Source organism: Tigriopus californicus, chromosome 10, assembly GCF_007210705.1.
Source record: "Tigriopus californicus strain San Diego chromosome 10, Tcal_SD_v2.1, whole genome shotgun sequence".
In the NCBI taxonomy this organism is placed as follows: Eukaryota; Metazoa; Arthropoda; class Copepoda; order Harpacticoida; family Harpacticidae; genus Tigriopus; species Tigriopus californicus.
This window is the reverse complement of record NC_081449.1, coordinates 5,732,999-5,754,296: the sequence shown is the minus strand read 5'-3', so window position 1 is coordinate 5,754,296 and position 21,298 is coordinate 5,732,999. Positions and strand designations below refer to the sequence as shown.

Below are 21,298 nucleotides of genomic sequence, written 5' to 3'. Positions count from 1 at the left end.
TCCGCGACAAATTTGCAGGAGAAAATGAATGCTGAATAGGTAACGTTGGCGGAATGTCAATTAAAAACTGGTATCACTCATTCTTAAGGTCCCCTTGGAAGAGTCCTCAACCTCGCGATCCGCCCGGGACTCGGAGGAACTTATTGCACTTGGCTCCCAAAGATCATTCCGCAAACTGTAACAACAACTCTCCGATGATTGGCAGACGCGATGGTGAGGCTTTAAATTGCCTTCAATCCTGAGCACGAGTCATTCGAGGCTCGGAAGTTTCTTCTAGGTCTGATCATGGGAAAAATGAGAGCGCCGCCATTGCGACAATGGTGATGATGATGATCTTCCGTTGATCATTTCATCATCGTCGTCGGACTCGTCGTCGGAGTCGTCGTCGATTTCCGAAGCCCCCTCAGTCAGAAGGGAAAAACTTGCCCCTGAACGTTGTTCACAAGGGAAACGAAAAACGTGTGGCGCTCTTTGAACGCGGAAGACCCTCTTTTTCCACCGAGAAAATGGCGCTTCGGTTGGCGGAGCACTGACGAAAAACTCCGAAAGCAGCGCGGCATTGCCGGTCAGGAGTGCACATGAAATTATGAAAGCAATGCTCCTAATACCGTCCGTACAAACGGCCGAAATGGCAGCCAAGCATCTTCAGGCTAGGTCAACTGGGGTCTGCTTTTAAATTGGTCTGTAAAAGTGCAATAATTTTGGGATCTGCTGCCAGTTAATGAAATTGAAACTTTTGTCCAAGGAGTTTATGAGATAAGACATATCTGGCATTTTAGCCGGGATCGATGCTTTATCGCTTTTGGCAAATATCGTTTAAAACCTTGAATGATTAGAAATGGGTAACATTCATTGGATAAATGAGTGATGAATTTGACAAATCGGAATCTGGCACATCAACATTATTTCTCATATTATGTTTCTTTTCTCCGGAATATGAAGACCTCCGGTGATGCTCTGAGATGAGCCTGGCAATGTCCATCTGATTAGAAGCATCTCCCATCGAACATGGGGGGGGGATAATCTATCTATCTTCAAAGGTTCCTTTCACAGCATTTTGCACGAAGGAAAGTAAATTATGATGTTGAAGGCTCGGTATTCTTTGAACCCCACTATCTACCCTGTCCCTCCCAATTTGGTTGAGGGCACATCACAAATCCCAAAATCCCAAGGGCCAAGGTTGGAACAAGATTCTTTCTTTTTTTTATTTCATCCGTAGAATATCGCTCGTGGCTAGTTTGACCCGGGGAGGAAAGAAAAATATGGAGGAAGAGCCTGCCCAGAGCGAGTAGTGCCTTACACCAATCTTGGCATCCATTGTACCTTGATGGAAATCTTTACGAGCTGAATTTTTGGCCTTTGATGTTCCACGATTCCACGTGAGAAAGAGTCAAGAGCAACGCAATTCTCCCTCCCTCCATCTATCCGTGCTTCATCCAAGAAGTGAGTAAAAGAGTTTTGGGACCAACAGGGAAAAGTGTCAAAGAGGAAAGAACAAATTAGTTTGGAACACATACATCTCCAAACCATTTTTCAAAGGATCCGTGTTTTTTATATGGTTGGCCATTCATTCATATACAAAATGGCCATGATCAGCGAAGCCAACTTGCAGTCCTTTCAGCTTGTTGACGGACAATCAGAAATTGATTAATGCTATCCATCTTTGTCTATGAATCACTGGAATATTGTGCGCGGATGATAGGGTTTAAGCTTAATATTTTGGAATCAAGTATACCCATTCCGTTCTTCTTCGTCATAGATTGGATCCCGGATATTGCAATGCTAATTTTCAAATTGTAGCTCAATTGAAAGACTGGGTTAAAAAATGTGTCTTCTCAAAGCACAGTATGCAAAAGGGTACAGAGTAATTGATCGGCCCTCTTCTGATGATCAATTGCCACAACATTCTGTGCAAAGATATGTGGCCAACTTTAAGAGAACATAACTTTTGAAACAGTCGTTGGATTGATGTAAAAATTAAACATGTTGTGTTGGTATTCGTTTTATTCTCACCAACATGTAAATAGATGGCTTAAACAATTTAAGCCAAGATTGGGTCAATCTGGGACCCAATTATCTCTGTTATTACGAAGACAACTTGAATCCAAGCTGATTCAAAGAGTGTGTTTTCAAATGGTTACATTTTTGTGCACTTTTTGTATAAATTTCACTGGGTTGAAAATGATTTCCCATAATGATGGAATGAAAACTGAAAACTTGATGACAGGATATGCCTATCTGTGAGTTTAGTATTTCCATTTTGTTGCGGGTTTAAATCATTTTTTTCACCTTTTAAAAAAAAACTTGTATGTACATACACTTCTTCATTGGTTTATAATCACATTTTGCTACTGCTACACTGATTTTGACATTAAAAATTACAATAGTGACATTACATTGAATAGTAAGTTGAAATATTGAGTATCATTTTGAGTGATCTAATTTATCCCAATAATTGTGACTTAGATTAGATTAAAGCACCCAAAATGAGGTGAGTATACAAGTTTGGTTAACGCACTTTTTGTCATCAGCATTACTTCGACCTTTAAATACTCGTGACATCGTTGACAATGCTTTAAGATAGCAACAGTGGAAGTGTACTTCAGTTTTAACGCTATTTGTTTCTTAAGTCATTGAAGTAAAAAAATGCCTATTCATCGGAACTGGTTGTTCCATATTCATATAACTTAGAATAGAAAACTATGATCGGTTTCTTGCGAGCAGAGATTCAGATTTTTCATCTATATATTAATTTTCTCTGGAAATTAAGATTCGCAAGACTATTCCTGGGAATTCCCAGACAATGTCGAGAAATGAAAGCACATCCTTTATCCCTTCAATACACGTATGCAAAAATGAATGCTTTGAGCACATATATAAGTGGCAAAATATGATTGCTATTCTTCAAAGAGTTTCATCAATACAAATGATATTTCTTCAACTGATATTAGGTCTCATCTATGAAAAAAAACTATGGAGGGTTTATGCCGCTTGATAAGAAATTGTTACGTCCAGCAGCATTTAGTTTTCATCCAATTTTATCTGCTCAAATTGCCTTTCCAAATTTTACTCTTTTCCATTGATTCTAGCAAGCTATTGATTTGGCAACTCAAATCATGAAAATGACTAATTCTACGAACTACAATCTATGACTAAGAGTCATAATCTATTGGTAGAGAGTCCGTTTTACATAATTCTGCCATTGTTTCGATCCTTAGTAACACGAAAATAAAGCACTTTTGCGTTACTTATATCACAAAATGAGTTGGTGCTTTTTCAGGAGCCAGAATATATTTACTTTGGGAGATCCATCAATAGTTGGCAGGCCGAACGAGAGAGAGAGGGAGAGAATTGCCAATAGCCTTCGAAACCAACAAGCCAAATCAACGAGCCACAAAATTGATGTAATGGAAATGTTTCAATGTTCGACATAAAAGCATTTACATAACGAAATCGATTAGACTTCCTACATTTAAAATACACGTCACGGTGCATTGAATTTGTTATATTGTCAAGCATAAACAATATTTTATGTTGGTGTAAATGACGACAGTATTTAGATAATTTGTCCTGGGACTCCGCATAAGGTACTTCAAAAAGAGATTAAAAACGATTCCAAACAGTAACATTTGCAATCAGGGTTAGCCTGGGTTCAATCATTTCTCATCCGAGTCACACATGTTTCTAGGTTTCGAGAAAGTAAATTCTTGCGTAAAGATTACAATTTCATGAATATATATATAGTATATCTTGCTTTCGTATTCCCGCCTTCTCAATAACGAAATCCTGCTGGTGAGGGCAGTTTCTGGTTGATTATGAACGGGAACAAAACATATTTTGTTCTTGAAAATAGGTTTCGTGAGATAAGTAGGAAATGAGGAACCATCATAATTCGATTGTTGACTAGCACTTGATCGATGATAAATTCACCCATATATCACCCATTGAATGTTCGCCTTATACTTTGTCTAGAAAATGTAGCAAATGAAAGCTTGAAGCCTTCTGAATTCAATATTCATTGTTAAGCTACCAATTTCGGTTCTTTTCTTTTTTAGTACTAGAGGACGCACAAAACGAAGCTATCGGTGGAAAAGAAGCAAGATCGCAGCAACGCGCACGCCACCTAGCGTAGGTCTATTGAGAGGAAGGTCCCCCAAAAGCCTCCCATTACATGTCCTATAAAATTATCAAACCCACACAAAATAATGAGACCCCAGCAGTCACCCAATTTTGGCTGTTGGATCCAAATTAGGCATTCCCTTGGTCATTTCAACCATCATCATCCATCTTCAAGTTCCAATTCTAATCACTCTAATTCCTAGATTTTCAAGTCACACACGTCGCTCGATCTCAGTCTCCCTGGACGGATTTGAGTTTGGAAGGAGCCAGTCCCAAAAAAGGACCACACCTATCAAATGTCTTTCTTGATACTCAGTCAGACACTCCGCGTTATCATTACAGTAGAGGTGGTGGTGGTGCCGGTTGCGCCATCTCTGTGACTTCTCGCCTTCTACCCCCTCAACTACCTTATCAAAAAAGGAGGCTCCTTCGGACAACACTTCGGAATCAGAATCAATCCATCAAAAAACCAGTCAAATCCATGTTCTGAGTCTGCTTTGATGCTCAGACTGCATGTCCATCAGATTTCGAACGTCAAACTCGGTTCGATTTAAACAATGGGCCTACTACCAACCGATTAAGAGCATTCACTTTCAATTCAACGGATCATATTTCAAATACTGCTCTTATAAAATGTTTTCCTTTCTGTTATAATGAAGCTGTGTTCAAAAACATGGAGCACTTTGAGCCCAGACTGTTTTTTCATCATTGGTTTTGAGTCTGGCAACCATTTTTTTTTCAACCGTTGAGAGGATGAAAGACGCTGAACGACGGCTTTTTATGCTTAGCTCACCTAGCTTATCAGTGGGATTTATCACATTTGGGAAGAATAGGAGGCATTTCCCGGGTCAAGATGCTTCTCGGTCGTGTTTACTCAGGCGAAAAACGACACACTCACAAATCAACGGTCAATCAATACCCATCTGATGGGAGGCCCACGCACTTGCAACCACTTTATTCGCTTTGTAGCAAATCTCTATGTCAATCGCAAAGTTAAACAGAGCTTAGGGATAAATGTATCAAAGGCAATGGAAGAATAGCTTCCAAGTATGAAACGTTGAGTGTTTAAGGAACCTGGTCAAGTCAGAGGATCAAGTCGGAACCATGCTTGTCAAAGTGAGTTCTCAGGCTTTGGAGGCAGCATTTTTGGCCGTTTTCCCAGTTTTATGTTTTATGGCGGTGCTTGGTTCTTCGTCTTTATGACTATCTTGTCGCAGAATGCTTTGACAAGTGGTGATCTGCTTAAGTGATGGAGGCATTCAACTTCAACAAGCAATGAGTGGTCGTAATTTTTGGAAGACAATGACATCTTCACTTGGACTCACTTGAGCTTGAGACTTTCATCTGTTCGATGAGGAGTGCAATATAGTACGGTAGATAAAGAAACAGAGAACATGTCATTTGGGAATTGCTACTTTGGTGAATAACATTATAACATACACAAGGGAAGAAATACTAAATGCATGCAGTAAAACATACTCAACTGGTTTTTGAACAAAGCTAATGACAGAAGAACTTTTGTAGGCAATTTTTCTGGAATTTTTGCTATTGCCTCAGAAACGCATTTTTCCTTTTTGTGATCAAATAGATCGCATTTTAAGAGGAGTTATACACCGAATTACACTTACATCAAACAAACCAGAAATGTTTGTTCAAAAGGCAAATGGACTGTGGTTATTGGTCAAGTGTCCATAACGAAATGTTTTTGGATGATGCCTTATGCTGAACCATTGTTGATTACCAGGGATAAATTAGAAGCGCAATTAGCTTAAGATTCATTCTGATCTCTCATAGTCAGCACTCAATGTAAAAATGTAGACAAGGGAACAACAAAACGATTTGTGGCAACACATGGTCACAAGCAAAAGTCGTGGAGACACTCACTTGAGGGGGCGTACTAAAATGATTTCCTGGAGATTTACATCTCTCTATTATAAGGATTTTACAATATGAAAAAAATATTAAAGAGGATGTACTGCCTAAAGAAAGGTTACTTTATCTCAAACTTATATAAGCTCACTGATCCAGTTACGAACTGGGTAGGTGTTAAAAACAATGAATAACATATCTCTCTTTTGGATTATCACCTTCTGGATGTTTGGAAAAAATACTAGATTGGCAAAATGCAAGACATCAAAATGCAAAAAGTAGCCTTTGCGGGTTGTATGCATATTTCTATATTCAGTGTAGGAATCAAGGCATTGCCGTCTACGATATATGTGATATAAAGCTTTGCAGCCCGGAGCACAGAGTCGGGAAAAGCAAAAGGTTGAAAGCTCTGTTGTTATTTTAAGAATATGTCCAACGTTCTATATGGCGCTCTCGCAGGGGTTGAAGCCCGCTATATTTACTGCCTTAGGTGCAGAAAGGAAACTTTATGTATTAGCATTTTATGTATTAGATATAGGTTCGTACAACAATGCTGTAAATCAAGGTGTATGCCTTGTTCTGGTTGTAATGAAATTTCAACCATGATGAAGATGAAATTTGCCCCCAAAATGGTGATATTAGAGTCCGCTTTTTTGTTTACCCAATATTATCTACTCTACGTACTCTGGGACTAAAATCATACCGGATCGGTTGGCATCGGTATTTTTGTGATTATCCAACATCTAAGGCATTTCCTACGCCAGACGCCCTCGGAAGCGATTTTGTTTGGGTTTTTTATTCCCCTTAAAGCCGCCTGCCTTGTGTTTTACGGTACTCTTTCAGTGAACAAAAGCCCGCTTTCTTTGGGACATGACCAGGGCTCAATTTGTTGGCTATCTACAGCTCATTAAAGATTAGGAGATAACGGACCAGGAGAAATTGTGTCCCAAATAATAAATCCGAAGAAGCTTTCTCAAGACCTAAATTCAACGAACGCACTCAGAACCTAGACCAGACACCTAAAGATTCATCTCTTTAGGGTGGGATTTTACTGCACATACTCGTACGTACAGTGCATACCCTGACTTGAAATACAACCCCTCATTTCCACGTAGGTGAGTATGGTAGCACCACACATGTGCCTGTCTATGAGTACACTCTGTGTATGGACCATGGAGTGACACGTCTTTATCAAGCCAAATGTATTCTTAGACTGAAGGGACGGATATGAATATCGGATGAGCGAATGTAACTCGTAACGACGGACGTAATGATTCCTCGTCCGTTGGTCTTTGTTTCATCTCCAATGTCAGTCACAATTTTTAGTTTAGGATGAGAGGGATGTAGGAAAAGCATCCTACATACTTTTTGGTTCTACCAATTGAGAAAAGACAAAAGAAGGAAATTTGAGATTGCCTACTCCTGCTTCTTTGGGTCGGGTTTGCGGCTATTGTACTGTGCACTGTATATAATGGAAGAAGCCACACTGCTACAAATGAACGTCGTATCGATAATTGCAGGCTTGGAAATTGCTTTTTCGTTAGAAGTTGAAATGGCACTCACCTAGCAATTATTACCTGCTCAAGTCAAATCAGTGAAGTCCTTCATTCCCAGACTCAAACAATCCCAAAACCAAACAGAAATAAACATCTCGACAATCTCAAAAACGTGTTACCACAATATGATCCATCATATGAAAACAGGAAGAGATCCTTGGCAAAAAAAAGAATAGCAAGGCTAAACAATGTCCACGAATAATACTGTCTTGGTTGACTAAGTTAGTTGAATAGTCTACTTTCAACTTCCGTCAAACAATTTCAGACCAACCGATCAGTTTCATTATCATTTAGCTTTCATGTTTGGTAGAAGCACAGAAGTAGGAAAAACGAGATAACCCCAAAAATGCTTCTCTTGCCAAACACCAACATCCCCCAGATTGTTAATTGTCATTTTTATGATCCTGTCCATTTGTTAGCTTTTTTTATATTGTGAACAATTCATTGATCTGCGTCGATTCCTTTTCTATTCAATTACATGTCAACCTGATTCTCTACAACTACTTCTGTTACTGTACAGTCCGCCCTTTCGAGAACTATTAGCGTTACGCCTCCACTTCATTGCTTCTTTCCTATTCTCTTTCTTTCCCCCTCACCCCATCATTAGGAATTGTGTTTCAGAACAAGAAGAATGCTTTTGACACGAGCTAAATGTTTTCTGTGCCTTTGAAAGATGCCGAAAACGCTCCTTGAATTTGCTCAATGGTCTTGGGTGTTTCTGCATCGACCTCATCCATCCCACTTGAGAGAAGGCACAGACGAGCTAGAGGAGCAAGGAGAGCAAGAAGAACTTCCTCTCCGGACGCCGAACACCTCATCTCATGAATGGAGTTTGTTTATTTGTTGTTTTCGAATCGCCCTTGCATGAATTGAAGCAAGTCTGACGACGGGGACATATTCAGCCGGCCAACCACGATGATGGCTTACTACTTGCTACGACTGCTTTATTGCCCCGGCCAGAATTGTGGTTTGGGTTGAACTTCACAACGCTCTCAACCAAGTTGGTTGGAGGTGAAGGTGAGAGACCACAGTCCTCAGAGTCTAGAAGCTGCACGTCCAGACTAACGAGTCAACAAGACAATCATTCATAGGTGATGATGATGATAATGACCTGTCTTACCCCAAGACAACAGGGTTGCCAATTCACAGCTCACTCGATTCAATCTCAGCCCCACCATTGGGATCGAGCGGCCATCGTGGTCGCATGTGACCCTGGTTTATTCAAACTTCTGCTTCTTTTGCTCCTGGCTTCCCTCAAATTGCCTGCCCGAGATGATTCTCGAAGATGACTATGAAATTTCAGGGCAAAATTTGCTAAATGGACATTAACACATGGAGAGTAGTAGCAATCACAACAGCAACAACAGCAACAACAACTGCGATTGTTCTTGAACATGCTCGTCGTTGACGACTTCGTTGTGGAGAAGCTTTTTGTTGAAGAAGCAGTTCTGGATGATTATAATGATTGCCATTTGGCCTGAATGATGCCCTCCTAAAACAAACCGAGCGGACACCACACCACATCATATCAGAAGCCTTGGGGGTCTCAGATCTCACTCACTGCACTCTGCCAGGCCCTCTTGGCTGTCGTGGCAAATAGTGACAAAAATTATAGGGGCTTGGTAAATTTACACTTTATCGCGTTTCTATGCAAATTATTTGGGGTTATTTCATGGATATCAACACCGCGAAGGTTTTGGGTTTCAGAGCAACACATTCCTGATAGAAGTAATCTTCATTAGATTGAGAGCCAAGCTTATCCTGAGCGATCAATTGATGGAAGAATTCCTTCATGAAGGAAGAGAAATTCCGTCCTGGCCCCCTTCTCAGTGAAATAATGATCGGAAAAATCTGTTTTCATGGTGGAAAAGGGGAGGATTTTTGGATCGAGGAGGTTGGATTCAATCTCAGCTACCAAATGGGCTTGAACATTTCTTGGTCAAGTTCGGGAGGCTTTTCCTCGAAACCCGACATTCTCGTCACAAAGAGGCACTCAAGAGTTCAGACCCCCCTTTTGGCGATCATTGATCAGTTATTGGTGTAAAATACAGTGAAGTAATATACAACTAACTATTGGACGACAAGTTTTGCCGATATTGAACTTTCCTTTGAACCTGGATTGGGGAGAATTTAGTCTTTGTAGGAGAACTTGTGGCTGATGATCTTTTCAGTTCCACAAGGAGGCGACAACAACAATAACAACTGCTCGGTGTAATAGGTCCTAATAACAGGGTAGCGAACTGGTCAGTTTGTAATAGAGGTTGGAAAATTGGCCGTCTCCCCTGCAATCAGGCCAAGAAGGCAGCAGATTGGTTGGCATTGCTTGGGTCTTGAAAGGCGCAATGGTTCTCTGGGATCTTTAGGACACATCCACCACCACCACGAACACAAAAGGGTCAAGCATGTGACTGTGTGGTTAAACAGACTCGACACAAGGAACGCCAAGAATTCTTTGAGGATAGCTCTACCCTCTGAGGCTGAGGCTGGTCAATGGATCTAAAAGCCCTGTAATTGTACATGTGAATGCCAGAAGTGCAAACATTACAAAGAACTAGATCGCATGCGTGTCTTCTCCGAAAGATTGACCAACAGTGGTGCCCAGGTAATCATCTGCCGTCTGCGTACTCTATGTTATGTACTTGATAGGGCAAGATCTGGCTGGGAGATCAATAAAGTCAAGTCTGTCACGCAATCATTCCCAATCTCTTTTATCTTTCGACTAGGTCTCACTTCTTGGATTCTTTATCTTATCTCCTGTTTTGCACAAAGACTGGCTCGGCGCTCGCCAGTGGTCGACATCATCCACTCATTCTACTGCGTTACTCCTAGTCGGGAGCATTTGAACCTCTTATGTAGGTGTGCACAATGTCCAATGCCTATCTGCATACATACATACATACTGTTGTTGTACGTACATCGGGTAGACACAACCGATGAGACCGTTGAGATGTGCCTCTTGAACTTGAGACACAATTTAAAGGTTGGGAGAGGCACATTCCCAGCAGATCCGCCAGTCCATTCGTTCTTTCCCAGAGTGCTCCCACCGTTCTCGAGGCTCTTTGATGCTATAGGTCTCTTCTTCGGCTTTTCCTCGTCAGCGGGAGGATGAAAAGCAGAGAGCGGTTAGGTGCTGCCCTCCTCACACCTCCGTGAAGGCGTCGGTCCACATCAAGAAGCTAAAGAGGAGGCGGCCGACCATTTCATAAAGCAAAGAACACACGCCGGCATTGGCCTCGAGGCGTGCGGATCAATCCTTTGGCGGTTTTGAGCTCGAGGATCAACAAAGAGGACCGGGCACACTCAAGAGCACCCGAGCACCTGAGGTGAGCTATTGAGCGGCACTCAAACTCGCAAACTCGCTCTCGCGCTTTTTCTGCCTATCGCGAGCTCCGGGTCAGTCCGAGATAGCGCAAAGCGGCCCCAAATGAGCGTTGAACGCGCGCACCAGCTCGGCTCAAACAGGTGCACTTGGACTGGTGCCCGATTCTCATTCTTAACTAGATTTCTTGAGGCGTTGCAGACTAGCTCACTGGTGGGTATCTGAGTATGTGTATGATGTGTGTGTGTGTGTGGCACTTAGATGTATACGCCGGGGTTATATTTCAAGGGCGAGACAGCTCTGTGGCAACGGTCGAGCACCTCGAGGGCCACGAAATAGGTGGCAACAGGTTGAGGAGTCGAGGAAATTGAAATGATATATGGGATGGATGGCGAGGGCAAAGCGGTTAAGTAGGCAATTGAGGTGTCCAGCTAAAGGCTCCTCGGACGATTGGAGGCGTTACTTGTCGAGCTAGGCATTTTCAGCAAACTTCTCATTATCCACCCAGACAAAGGAGCCATAACGGAAGAAAACAATTAAAACTTCTTCTTCAACGTCAGTCGATCCCCACATCAAGGCACATTCATCCACTTCACAGAAAGGAGGCCATCGTCGCGGGACCCACGTGACTGACCCCCGAGTCTTATCGGTTAAATGGCTAACGAACTCTCAAAACGATATTTTTTATGTGAAAACCATTCACCTCAAAAATGATATTGGAGATAAAAAAAGCCTCCTGTCACATCTAATCCATTCGATCTTTGCAGAGCGGGTTCTTGAAGACGCCAAGCCAGAAAAAGAGAAGAAGGTTGTTTAACAACTTTCGGGATGAAGCAGAACTGTTGTAACGTTGTCAAAAAAAGATCGAATGAATATGGAGTCAAATCAGACTCCCGCTGTTTATCCCACAAAGCCGTTTAAAAAAAAACGGCTCTCCTAAATGGAAGCCGGTCATCGTGTCACGGCCAATGTCGATTAACCAAATCCAAATTCAACCAACACTTCTCTCCCACATCAACGAGATCCCCCCGACACGTCAAATTGCAGACAAGAACATGTGCGATCCTAACTTCGTGGATTTCCTTCGACCTCTCGAGAGTTGCTGGTGTTATCCAATAGCAATTTCCTGTCTGGTCTCAAATTCACTTCATATCCTGTACGCACACTACGTACATACAGTTCTCAAATTCGCGAAACAAGAAGATAAATGAAAGCAGTCACCCCCTGATGTCTTGTTATCGCATCCCATCGCAGACTTCAGCGACCATGATCCTAATTGAACTCTTGACTCGGGGGAAAAACTGGCTTCGTCTCCATCCCAATCAAGATACAGACGGGCATATACCCAAGATGCTCTGCCCCACATTTCAAAATGCATCGTCCTCCCGAGCTCTAGTTGAGTATGTGTTTTAGGGCATTTTCATGGCAATGAACGCTAGAATGAAGTGTCCGGGTAGCTATTTGCAAGGTCGTAAAGTGCAAGAACGAGGCAAATAAACGCCAATCTGTGACATTTTCGAACAGCTGGATTAGACACGCAGAAATGGGATGAAGACACGGATGGAGTGTAGGTTATTTTCCCCGGACTGCATTCGGCACGAGTGCGGCTTTGTGGTCGTAAACGGACAGGGAAAGCAAGTCAGAGAGAGAGAGAAAGAGAGAGAGAGAGAGAGAGAGAGAGCTCAAGCCTTTGATCCTCAATCCTTGCAGGGAAACTTGATGCACCACTAATCTTCTAGTGACTGGGAGGTAAGTAAAGAGGACTAAAATATGAGGGGAGAGTTAGTTGCCTTGCAGTTCTTTTTATTGGACCAATCCTCCAACCCTTGAACAACACACTTTAGTCAATGCATCTGGCGAGTGATTGCAGGAAAGGATAGTTGAAAGAGAAAGCTGTGTGCGCTCTTGCAGTGCGATCATTGCGATCATTTTTGAGTGCACTGCCCGAAAATTGAGGATGCAAATATGATAACATCTCAAAGCCAAACGGAGATTGTCTGGAATTGCATTCAATTTCCAGGAAACACCATGGCTTGTCGAGGCAACGCGTTCATCTTTCTTTAGTGTATGTACATAAATATTGGGTGAAAGAGGAATTAGAGGGGAGGAAAAAGTGGAGCAAGTTAGAAATACGATGCAAAATATTTATAGCTCTGGGCTGGAAGTTACTAGTCACTAGTGGGCAAACTGATTGGGATCTCAAAATATATGTCCAAAAAGTGAGATTTGCAATTCTTGCTAAACGATCTCAGGCTCTGAGATTTCACTGCCAAATGACTCGATCAGCTGGAATGGTATCTTCTTCAGTCGAACCAATGGTGACAGCTACTTTGATTACATAGTTGGTGTAACAATGGTTTCGACTTCCGTCTCTTGAACGATCGGCGTCACAGTAACATTTTCATGGATTACCAGAGAAAGGCCCTTTAACTGTGGGTTTTTCGGGTAGACCTTCATTGTCCTCAACGACATCCCCATTCTTATTAAGTTGGGGACCGTTTAGGAGTTCCTCAGGGATTGGTGCTGTTAATTCAACTTGATCCACGTGAATCTGGGGTATTATTTCGCTGTTTTCTTCATATGAAACGGCTGGTTTGGAATCGTCAGGCTCAGTTTGAGTAATGATTAAATTTGGTTCCTCAATGGTTGCCATTTTCTTTTGGGACGAGTTTCGATGGTCATCTCCATCGATTGGAACTGTACCCATGTTAAGGGCGCTAGTTGTGGGGAACTCGGATGCATCTGGATCAACGTTTATTTCGTGGGCAGCAATATCATCCATGTCTTTGGCCTGGGAGGACCCTTGGTTTTCATTGTCTTCAGAATTTTGAAGTTTGTCGCTTTCTTGCCCGACCTCTTCACTCCTAAGAGTAGGGAAATTAGGTCCAAGGGCAGTGATATCATTACTCTCTGGGCTCCTTTCAGCTGGAACAGCTTCAGGTTCTTTCTCTTTCACATCCATTTTTTGGTCGTTGGTTTCAGTTTTGAGATCGATTGTTTCCGTTGCCCTCTCGGTTAAATCACCGATTGTTTCATTGGAGATCGTTGCTAAAATAAAATAAAAAAAGAATATTATGAACTATATCTGGTTTCAAACTTACTAATCCATCTATCTCAAGAATTACTCATTTCATCTGGATCCACTTGTTCCATTTTGACACTGTTTTTTTCGTCGTTACTCGTTCTAGTCGAACTCATTTGAGTCTCTTTTGGATCGGCTTTCCCCGCGTAATCATCCAACTTCTTTCGGTCATTGACGACAAATGTCTTGATCATCCACCCAACCACCACATGGCTATCGGCATAGCGCTTGTTCCACAATAGCGTCGCATGGCAGAACTCCAGAATGGTTCCTGGTTCCTCCTCCTTCATATACAGAAAAAAATCAGCTCATTCCAAGTTTGATTCATCCAAAGGGTTATCAAGACATCACTGCACAGTGCATACCTTAAATACATGCCCAATCCATTGATCGTCGCCTTCGATGAAATCCTGGCGATCCTTGGGAGGAACATGCTTGAAGTGGCATTCACATTCCTGGGATGTTGCAAATGGTTCGCCTTCGAACGTCTGGGCTCGGAACCAAAGACTTCTTTTTTGAATGCTCTCTCCACGAGAGGCGATGATCAATGCGAGTGCCACAAAAGTGACGCCGAACACTTGAGATCTCCCTGGCTTCATCTTCAAATGCTCAAAGAGGACTGTTCATAGGGGCCTTATAAGTCCTCGACGTCGATAGAAAAAAAAGATTAATAAGCTGCAATTTCCCGCGAACAAGTGTTTGTATGTTTATTGAGGCTTTTTTTGTTTTTCCCCTTAAATGGAAGGTGCCACAAAATTTGACGGAACCTTTCAGGAGATTTAAGGGCAGACACAAGCCCACATGCCACATAGGTTGCTATTAGGAATGCCAATATTTGGAGGCCTCTGGCAATATTGGTTAGACTAGATGAGGCTGCTTGGAAAATTTAATCTCGAAAACAGTTTTCCCGATAAGAATATCTGCCTTAAATGGTCCCAAAATAGTTGACGTTCTTTCGCTTTGGGGGAACCATTAATTACGAGAGTGATGCCTATCGGAATCTCAAATCTCTGAAATTCACTACCTAATGACTCTTTCCAACATGCATGGGCCATCGTGGCAGGCAGCCGGGTGGTCAAATGCCATCATTTTGCCATTCGTGACGAGCTTTTAAAGACATTCCACTGCCAATATACGTACGTACCTACGTACGTAGAGTAAGAACGAGTCCAACCATGATGATCTCTGGTCTCTGGTAGCAGTCTGACTTTGTGCCCGTGTCTCTAGGTTCTCATTGTGCTTCGGATGATTTGGTGCATGAATTGAAGAATACCTTCTACGCTTTCCATTCATTAGGTGAATAGATCGAGAAAATAAAACGTGGCATCGACCACCACTTTGATTTGACGTTGGGCTCGGATCCAATCCAATCCATTTCGAGAATGAGAAACTAATGCCCACTTGGAACTTCTCAAGCCATTAATTTTGATGTGGAAACAGATTTAACAATTAGAATTGGAAGGGTAAAATGGAGAGTCTTATCGCATCCCAGGCTTAAAATAACGAACTCGTGGGGCTCTAGATCTAGAATCGGACCCACGTGAGTTGAACTTCGAAGAATTTGAACCTGGAAGAGCAATCCAGAGGGGAGTCTTCATATCCGAATGGCTCCCTCTCAAACTTGATGAGATGCTCAGCTCATCAGTTGGCTAATTCTTCTCTGCGTGGATAGATCTCAAGCCCAAGAAGATGGAAAACCATCTCAACGACCATCGACTTATCCCCCCTAAATGTCGAAGAGGCCACGAAACTCACTGTCCAATATTGGATCGTTGCCGAGACATGAAGCTTGAAAGATTGACGCAAGCTTACAGAGGAGAGATGTGTGTAGCATTGATCTTGGTTAACCCTCCCCCCCCCAGAAAACCTGTAGCCTTGGTGGATTTTCATTCACTGACCATGAGACATTCCTCTAGAATTAGACGATTAACTGGATTGGTTTCAACCCCCATTCTCACCTATTGTCGGTGTTTTGTTCCCAGCTCAATCTTGTGTTTTGCCAACCCATTTTGAAGGGCAAAAGGCAGGAAAAAATCATCATCCGTCTTTAATTGTTTCCTCTCCCATCCCTATAATTATGTGGAGTGGTCAATCATTAAAGTCAATAAAACTCAGTCCAAGCCTTCTCGCTCGACCGACATTGGCAAGCAGTGGACGGAAGGGCTCTCTCGCTTGTGCAAAACAAATAGCACCGAATCCAACCCTTGAAGAACTCTTTTTTTTAAGCGCAAGATTAGCTCGCATTGGAGAGGTACACTTGGTTTTTGAGCTCTCTTTGGGCGTCTGGTTCAAGGAACGTTAGAGCTTTAGCGTTTCTGCTCAATTCGGTGTTATTGCGCTCTCTTTGCTCTTGACGTTTCTCAGGATTCGGCTGTTATTGTTACTGGTGTTGTCGTTCGTCAAGTCAAGTCTATGGTCTCATCACCTTTTGTCATAAGTAGTCTTCCTCCTCCTCCTCCTCTTCTTTTGCTCTGGACGGATGGATTATTATTATTATTATTGTTATTGCATTTCGCAGGAAGTGATTATACATTCCATCTCTTCTTCTCCCTTTCTCGCTTAGGCTCTCGGTCTTTTCACGGATGGCTTTTGGCGTTGTGGCTTCTCCTCGTCAAAACCCCAAGTACCCGGCTGTCACATTCAATGGAGTGGATTCACCTTTTCCACCACTTAATGACGGAAAACAATCGGAAATCTCGACCCTGATCTAAAGATCATTGGAATATCGCTGAAACAAACGAGTGCCAACTATAGGGAGGCGTAACCCCCCCGTTGACATTTTGACCTCTCGCCTCGCACGTATTAATAGCGACACTGAGTTTTTCCAGCCCATAAATGCCCATGAAGGAGGCAACCTTGCCATTTTGTAACTGCAGGGTCAGAGCTTGAACACTTCGGCACTTTTTTGAGGAGGAGGGTTAAGGAGTATTTGGGACTCACCATTAGACAGATGGCAGGTGATGGGACATGGGAATATGATAGCTCTGAAACGCCGGAACTCGTGCATTTGCTGGATGTTTGTCTTGTTTAGTGGCTTGATGATGATCATGTACGCTCTCCATAACTCAGGTCGGGCACAAAAGGCAAAACGGATTTATAGGTGTTCCAATTGAAGGCGGTGCAAGCAGAGGCAGAGGCGGGAAGAGATGGTCGAAGATGGCGAGCTGATGCAAGAGTATGCATGACTCAAAGGAAGGCCTTTGCCAATTCTCTCCTTTTTCCGATGGTGATTTATGAGCCGCAATTAGTAATCTCGGAAAATGCCGTTCCTCTCGAAAGATGTGATAGGGATTGTTTTGTCCGATAACAAGCAATATCTCGATCTTTTTTTGGGGCCGCGTGTCCAGAATCCAAATGTTTCATATCGGCAGGTACTCCTCCCTGTTTAAAACGCTCCAAAACCTGGCAAAGGGTGATTTTTTTTTGTTGGTCATTTTTGTGCGATGATTTATCTTGCTCGGTAGCTTGTGGAGAGCTTCTGAACAATCGTAGATAAAATTCCATTGAAAGCTAATCCGGTTCAATATCGCCAAATAGCCTTCTCAGCTTGCATTAGGAAGGACGAAAATGTCTTCCAGGCATCCCCAGATCAGATTTAGATATCCCCGGACATCTTGGCCTGTTAAATAGGTAACGAATATCGGTCACGATATGCTGTCTTCTCTCTGTCTTGGCGAAAGGACGGATTAGAGTTCCACTTGTAGAGGAACTACTGTCCTCATAACATTCATCCACTGTTATGTTTTTAAGTATGCAAAGCGTTACTTCTCACCACCAGTAAAATGTCAAGTCCTGCTCAATCGCATAGCTTGAATTTGGTGGGACCACAGAAGTCACATGCTTTCGTCTTAAAACAAACTAGATGGCGCTCAATTGAATAATGATGAAATCGGGTGGCAATCGATAAGTAGAAGTAAAATGCATATACCTGCCTTGGGCTTATAAAATCTTGTCGGAAAAAATATCTAATGAGATACTAGGGCCTCTAGTTTATATGGTAAAGTTGGCATTGAAAACTCCAAACTTGCAAGTTCTAAACAAACGTGGGTATACACACCCCTCTTTTTGACCTTGCAAGCTTGGAATAAAGGAAAGCCCCCTTCAAAGGCTATTAATAGGAGTCAAGTGTATACTTTTTGTCATCATCAGCGTGCAAGCCTTGTGGCTCAGGTACTTCGAAAAAATTAAAACCATTTACTGTTTGGGGTTGTCTGGTGGCCGGTTCTAAGCTTGTCGATTCATGTACTTCGTTTAAGCTCCATCCACAGATACAAAACTGGCCTGACCACGCAACATTGCATATTTTAACAAGTTTTTGATTGCTAAATGTTCACTTTGGTCAAAGAAGAGAAATTTCGTCACGAAGTTTCGCTTCTCCAAGGAGAGTACTTCAATCTTTTAAGAGGAGCTGCTCCCTTCATGGATGGTCCAATTCAAGCCCAATTGCCATTTTGGCAGGCATGCACACCAACGAACCCAACTAGTTGAACTAAGCAGCATGAGGGTGAGGAGGCAATAAGATGACTTTTTCGTTAAGAGAGAGATAATAATTAGAGATTTGAAATGAGTTTTGGTAAATGGTCTCAGGGCGAACTTGGCAGATCCTCGGCCCATCTTCTCCGCGTCACCGTTTTTCGCCCTCCCGTCTCCTCCTAATCAGCTCTCTTAGCTCTGAAGGGGGATGATGATGATGATGATGATGATGATGATGACTTGATCATGGTATCATCTACAAATAAACGAACGACTATTTGTTCGATCATCCGGGTGGCGTGTATGTAGGGACCCCGACACAACCCCAGAGATTGATATGGACGCGGTCAATTCCTTTGTCCGACCTAAAGCGGTAGCACATATCTCCAACTAATTGGTGCATTCAATAGGATGCACCTGAAGATCAGATAGCTTGATTTGATATGGCATCATCATGTTCGATGTCGCTTTTGATTAATCATCCTCGGAGAGAGCATTTCCAATTCCGAGGTTTCTTTTCGGTTCGACATGCCCACATTCAAGTACGAGTACCTACGTACATACAGATACGGATACGATACATGTCCGATTCTGACGGACAAGCACAAACGCATCCGACCGTAATCCATTTCCTACTTAGGGGTTTTATCACCCAAGACAAACGAAATGAGGCGAGCTTGCTTGCATTCAAGTGATATTAGTGTACACTTATAAAGAGTGCCTCGCTTTTCGTCGTACGTACGGTCGTAGCACGTCCACCGAACGAAGAATGTGTATCGTGGATGGTGAAAAGCCCACCATTGCAGCTCTCGATCTCAGTTCGTTCCTCGATCCATTCGAGTTTAAACGACAAGAGATGGAGGAGAAGACAAGAGAGGCAACAAAACACCGTGAATAATCCGACTTGAATTGCAAAAGAAATGAGATAGAGAGGTTGGCAGATAGGTGCTGTAGATAGGTACTGTAGGTGTAGGCACATACTAGGCATTATGTACGGATGGCCCAAGCATCTTGAATCCCATCTGCAGTCCACACATGTGAGAATTGCCTTGACTCGCATGGTTGGACTCTTCTTGGTCGGTTTTCATTGTCATTAATACTGGGGCCTTTCCAAGTCGACCCCGGTATGCTGTCACATGAGCATGGCTAGTAGGGATACAGTACAGTGTTGTACCATGTTCTGTAGTGGACTGACGGATCGTAAACTTGGCCAAGTGATGTCTTGGCCATCGAGAGTTAAGTTTATCGAGACTAATAAGTTAGGGTAAAGGTAGGTGGTCGTACTGGATGTACGCATACAAAAAAAGTGTCTTCCCTAGGAACAGAATGATTCGTTGTGAGCATATATGGCAGGAGGTGGATGTGCAAAAAGTGTTTTCGTATTGTGCTTCGTGCTAGGCACGTTTACTTTCATTACAATGTAATAAAGCGAACTGAAGATCTTTTCTGGAGGCGTTTTCCACTCAGAAGTGAGTCTCCTGATCCGCTCAAGAAAAAGAGCCTGGCAAAAGGGTTGAAAGGAATTGCCCTGCTTATCTGATGAAATGCAAATTAATCGGATGTTTGGGGAGAAATCTACAGAGAAACACAAATTAGGGCTAAATTCGGTGGTGGACGAAGTGTTTGGAGCTTCTCGGACAGGTTTGGCACGTTCATCTCCAAATGATTGTTTGGACAAAAGTTGACAGAGACTTGGAAGTAGTTAGATCCAAAACCAAGAAAGCTTGTGCCATAAATTACTTGATTCCAAATCATGTGATAAGTCATCATTAACTCTAAATTACGTTGACACTTGATTCCAAATGAGCTTGATTAATTGACCAATCAAGGGACCTGTCTAAGTGCTGGCCTTCCAAGTTTAATTACAGGCAGAAAAAGGGAGATTGGCACCTCATCTATTGTAGTACACATACACCCCGTAGGTTCCACTAGATGAGCAAACAAATGCGCTCCTCACTCTCACAAGAAATCAATGATTCAAACTGGATTCTGCTCTGTTCTCATAACGATCTCTTGCCATGCTTAATGGCTCGCTGTAAATGAATTTCAAATCAATTTTCATAAAATAGCATAGCATTGCAGTGGTATACATAGTATATCCCATATTCTGATGATACAAACATCGAACAAATATGAACATTTGTTAAGGGACCATAATAACCTTAAGATCCTTCAATCCAGAACGTTCTTGCGGGTTGCCATTGAGAGGGGGAATAGACGAGTAACCAATGCGATTGGAATCGAATGAGGCTCAGGTGATCCCGAAGACACTTTGAACCCTGCGTTGTTAGTTTTGTTAACATTGTTGGCGTGTTGAGAGCTTTTCCAGTCAAGAAGACATCATATCCAGCTCGGTCCGAAACGAACTCCCACGATGTTGGACAAAGCCACTGTTGTAGAGGTGCGTATTGTAGTACTTGCTCTGTGGATCTGCACCTACTACTAGGTACCGTAGATGTTGCTTTCATTCATTGGCCTCCACCGATGAACTTGTGACTCGGTGTTTAAGGTGGCCATGAGGATTGAGAAGGGACAACATCGGAGAAGTGCCTCATTTTCTTTTGTAATCTGATTGGGACAAATTTGCATCGGGTGCTGGTCGTCCGAGATAAGATAAATTGTTTGTGAAGAACGAACGAACGAACGAACGAATGAACGCCAGTCAGGGCTGAGAGCCAAAATATTTTGTCCCAAAGGCCATCGACAGCATCTATTATGGAGATAGAATAAATGAGCAGACGAACATTAGTGGGCTATTTCACCATTGGCTGCTTCCTTCGGCTTGGCCGATGGGGTGAAGTAGTCCCAGTTTATTTTCGAAATCATCCTCGCACAATGAGTGAAAAGGAAAGAGTTTTTTTTCCACTCCCAGCTTTCAAT

The 21,298-nt window shown here is 42.6% G+C and overlaps 1 protein-coding gene across 1 annotated transcript; it reads right to left on the bottom strand.

Annotated features, from left to right (window-relative positions):
- Positions 1-12,561: 12,561 nt before the first annotated feature.
- LOC131887805 (uncharacterized) lies at positions 12,562-14,562 on the bottom strand. Its single transcript, XM_059236510.1, has 3 exons — positions 14,311-14,562; positions 13,989-14,229; positions 12,562-13,911 (listed from the first exon to the last, which is right to left on the bottom strand). The coding sequence occupies exons 1-3, from the start codon at positions 14,542-14,544 to the stop codon at positions 13,265-13,267; spliced, it is 1,122 nt and encodes a 373-aa protein (XP_059092493.1). The 5' UTR covers positions 14,545-14,562; the 3' UTR covers positions 12,562-13,264.
- Positions 14,563-21,298: the final 6,736 nt, after the last annotated feature.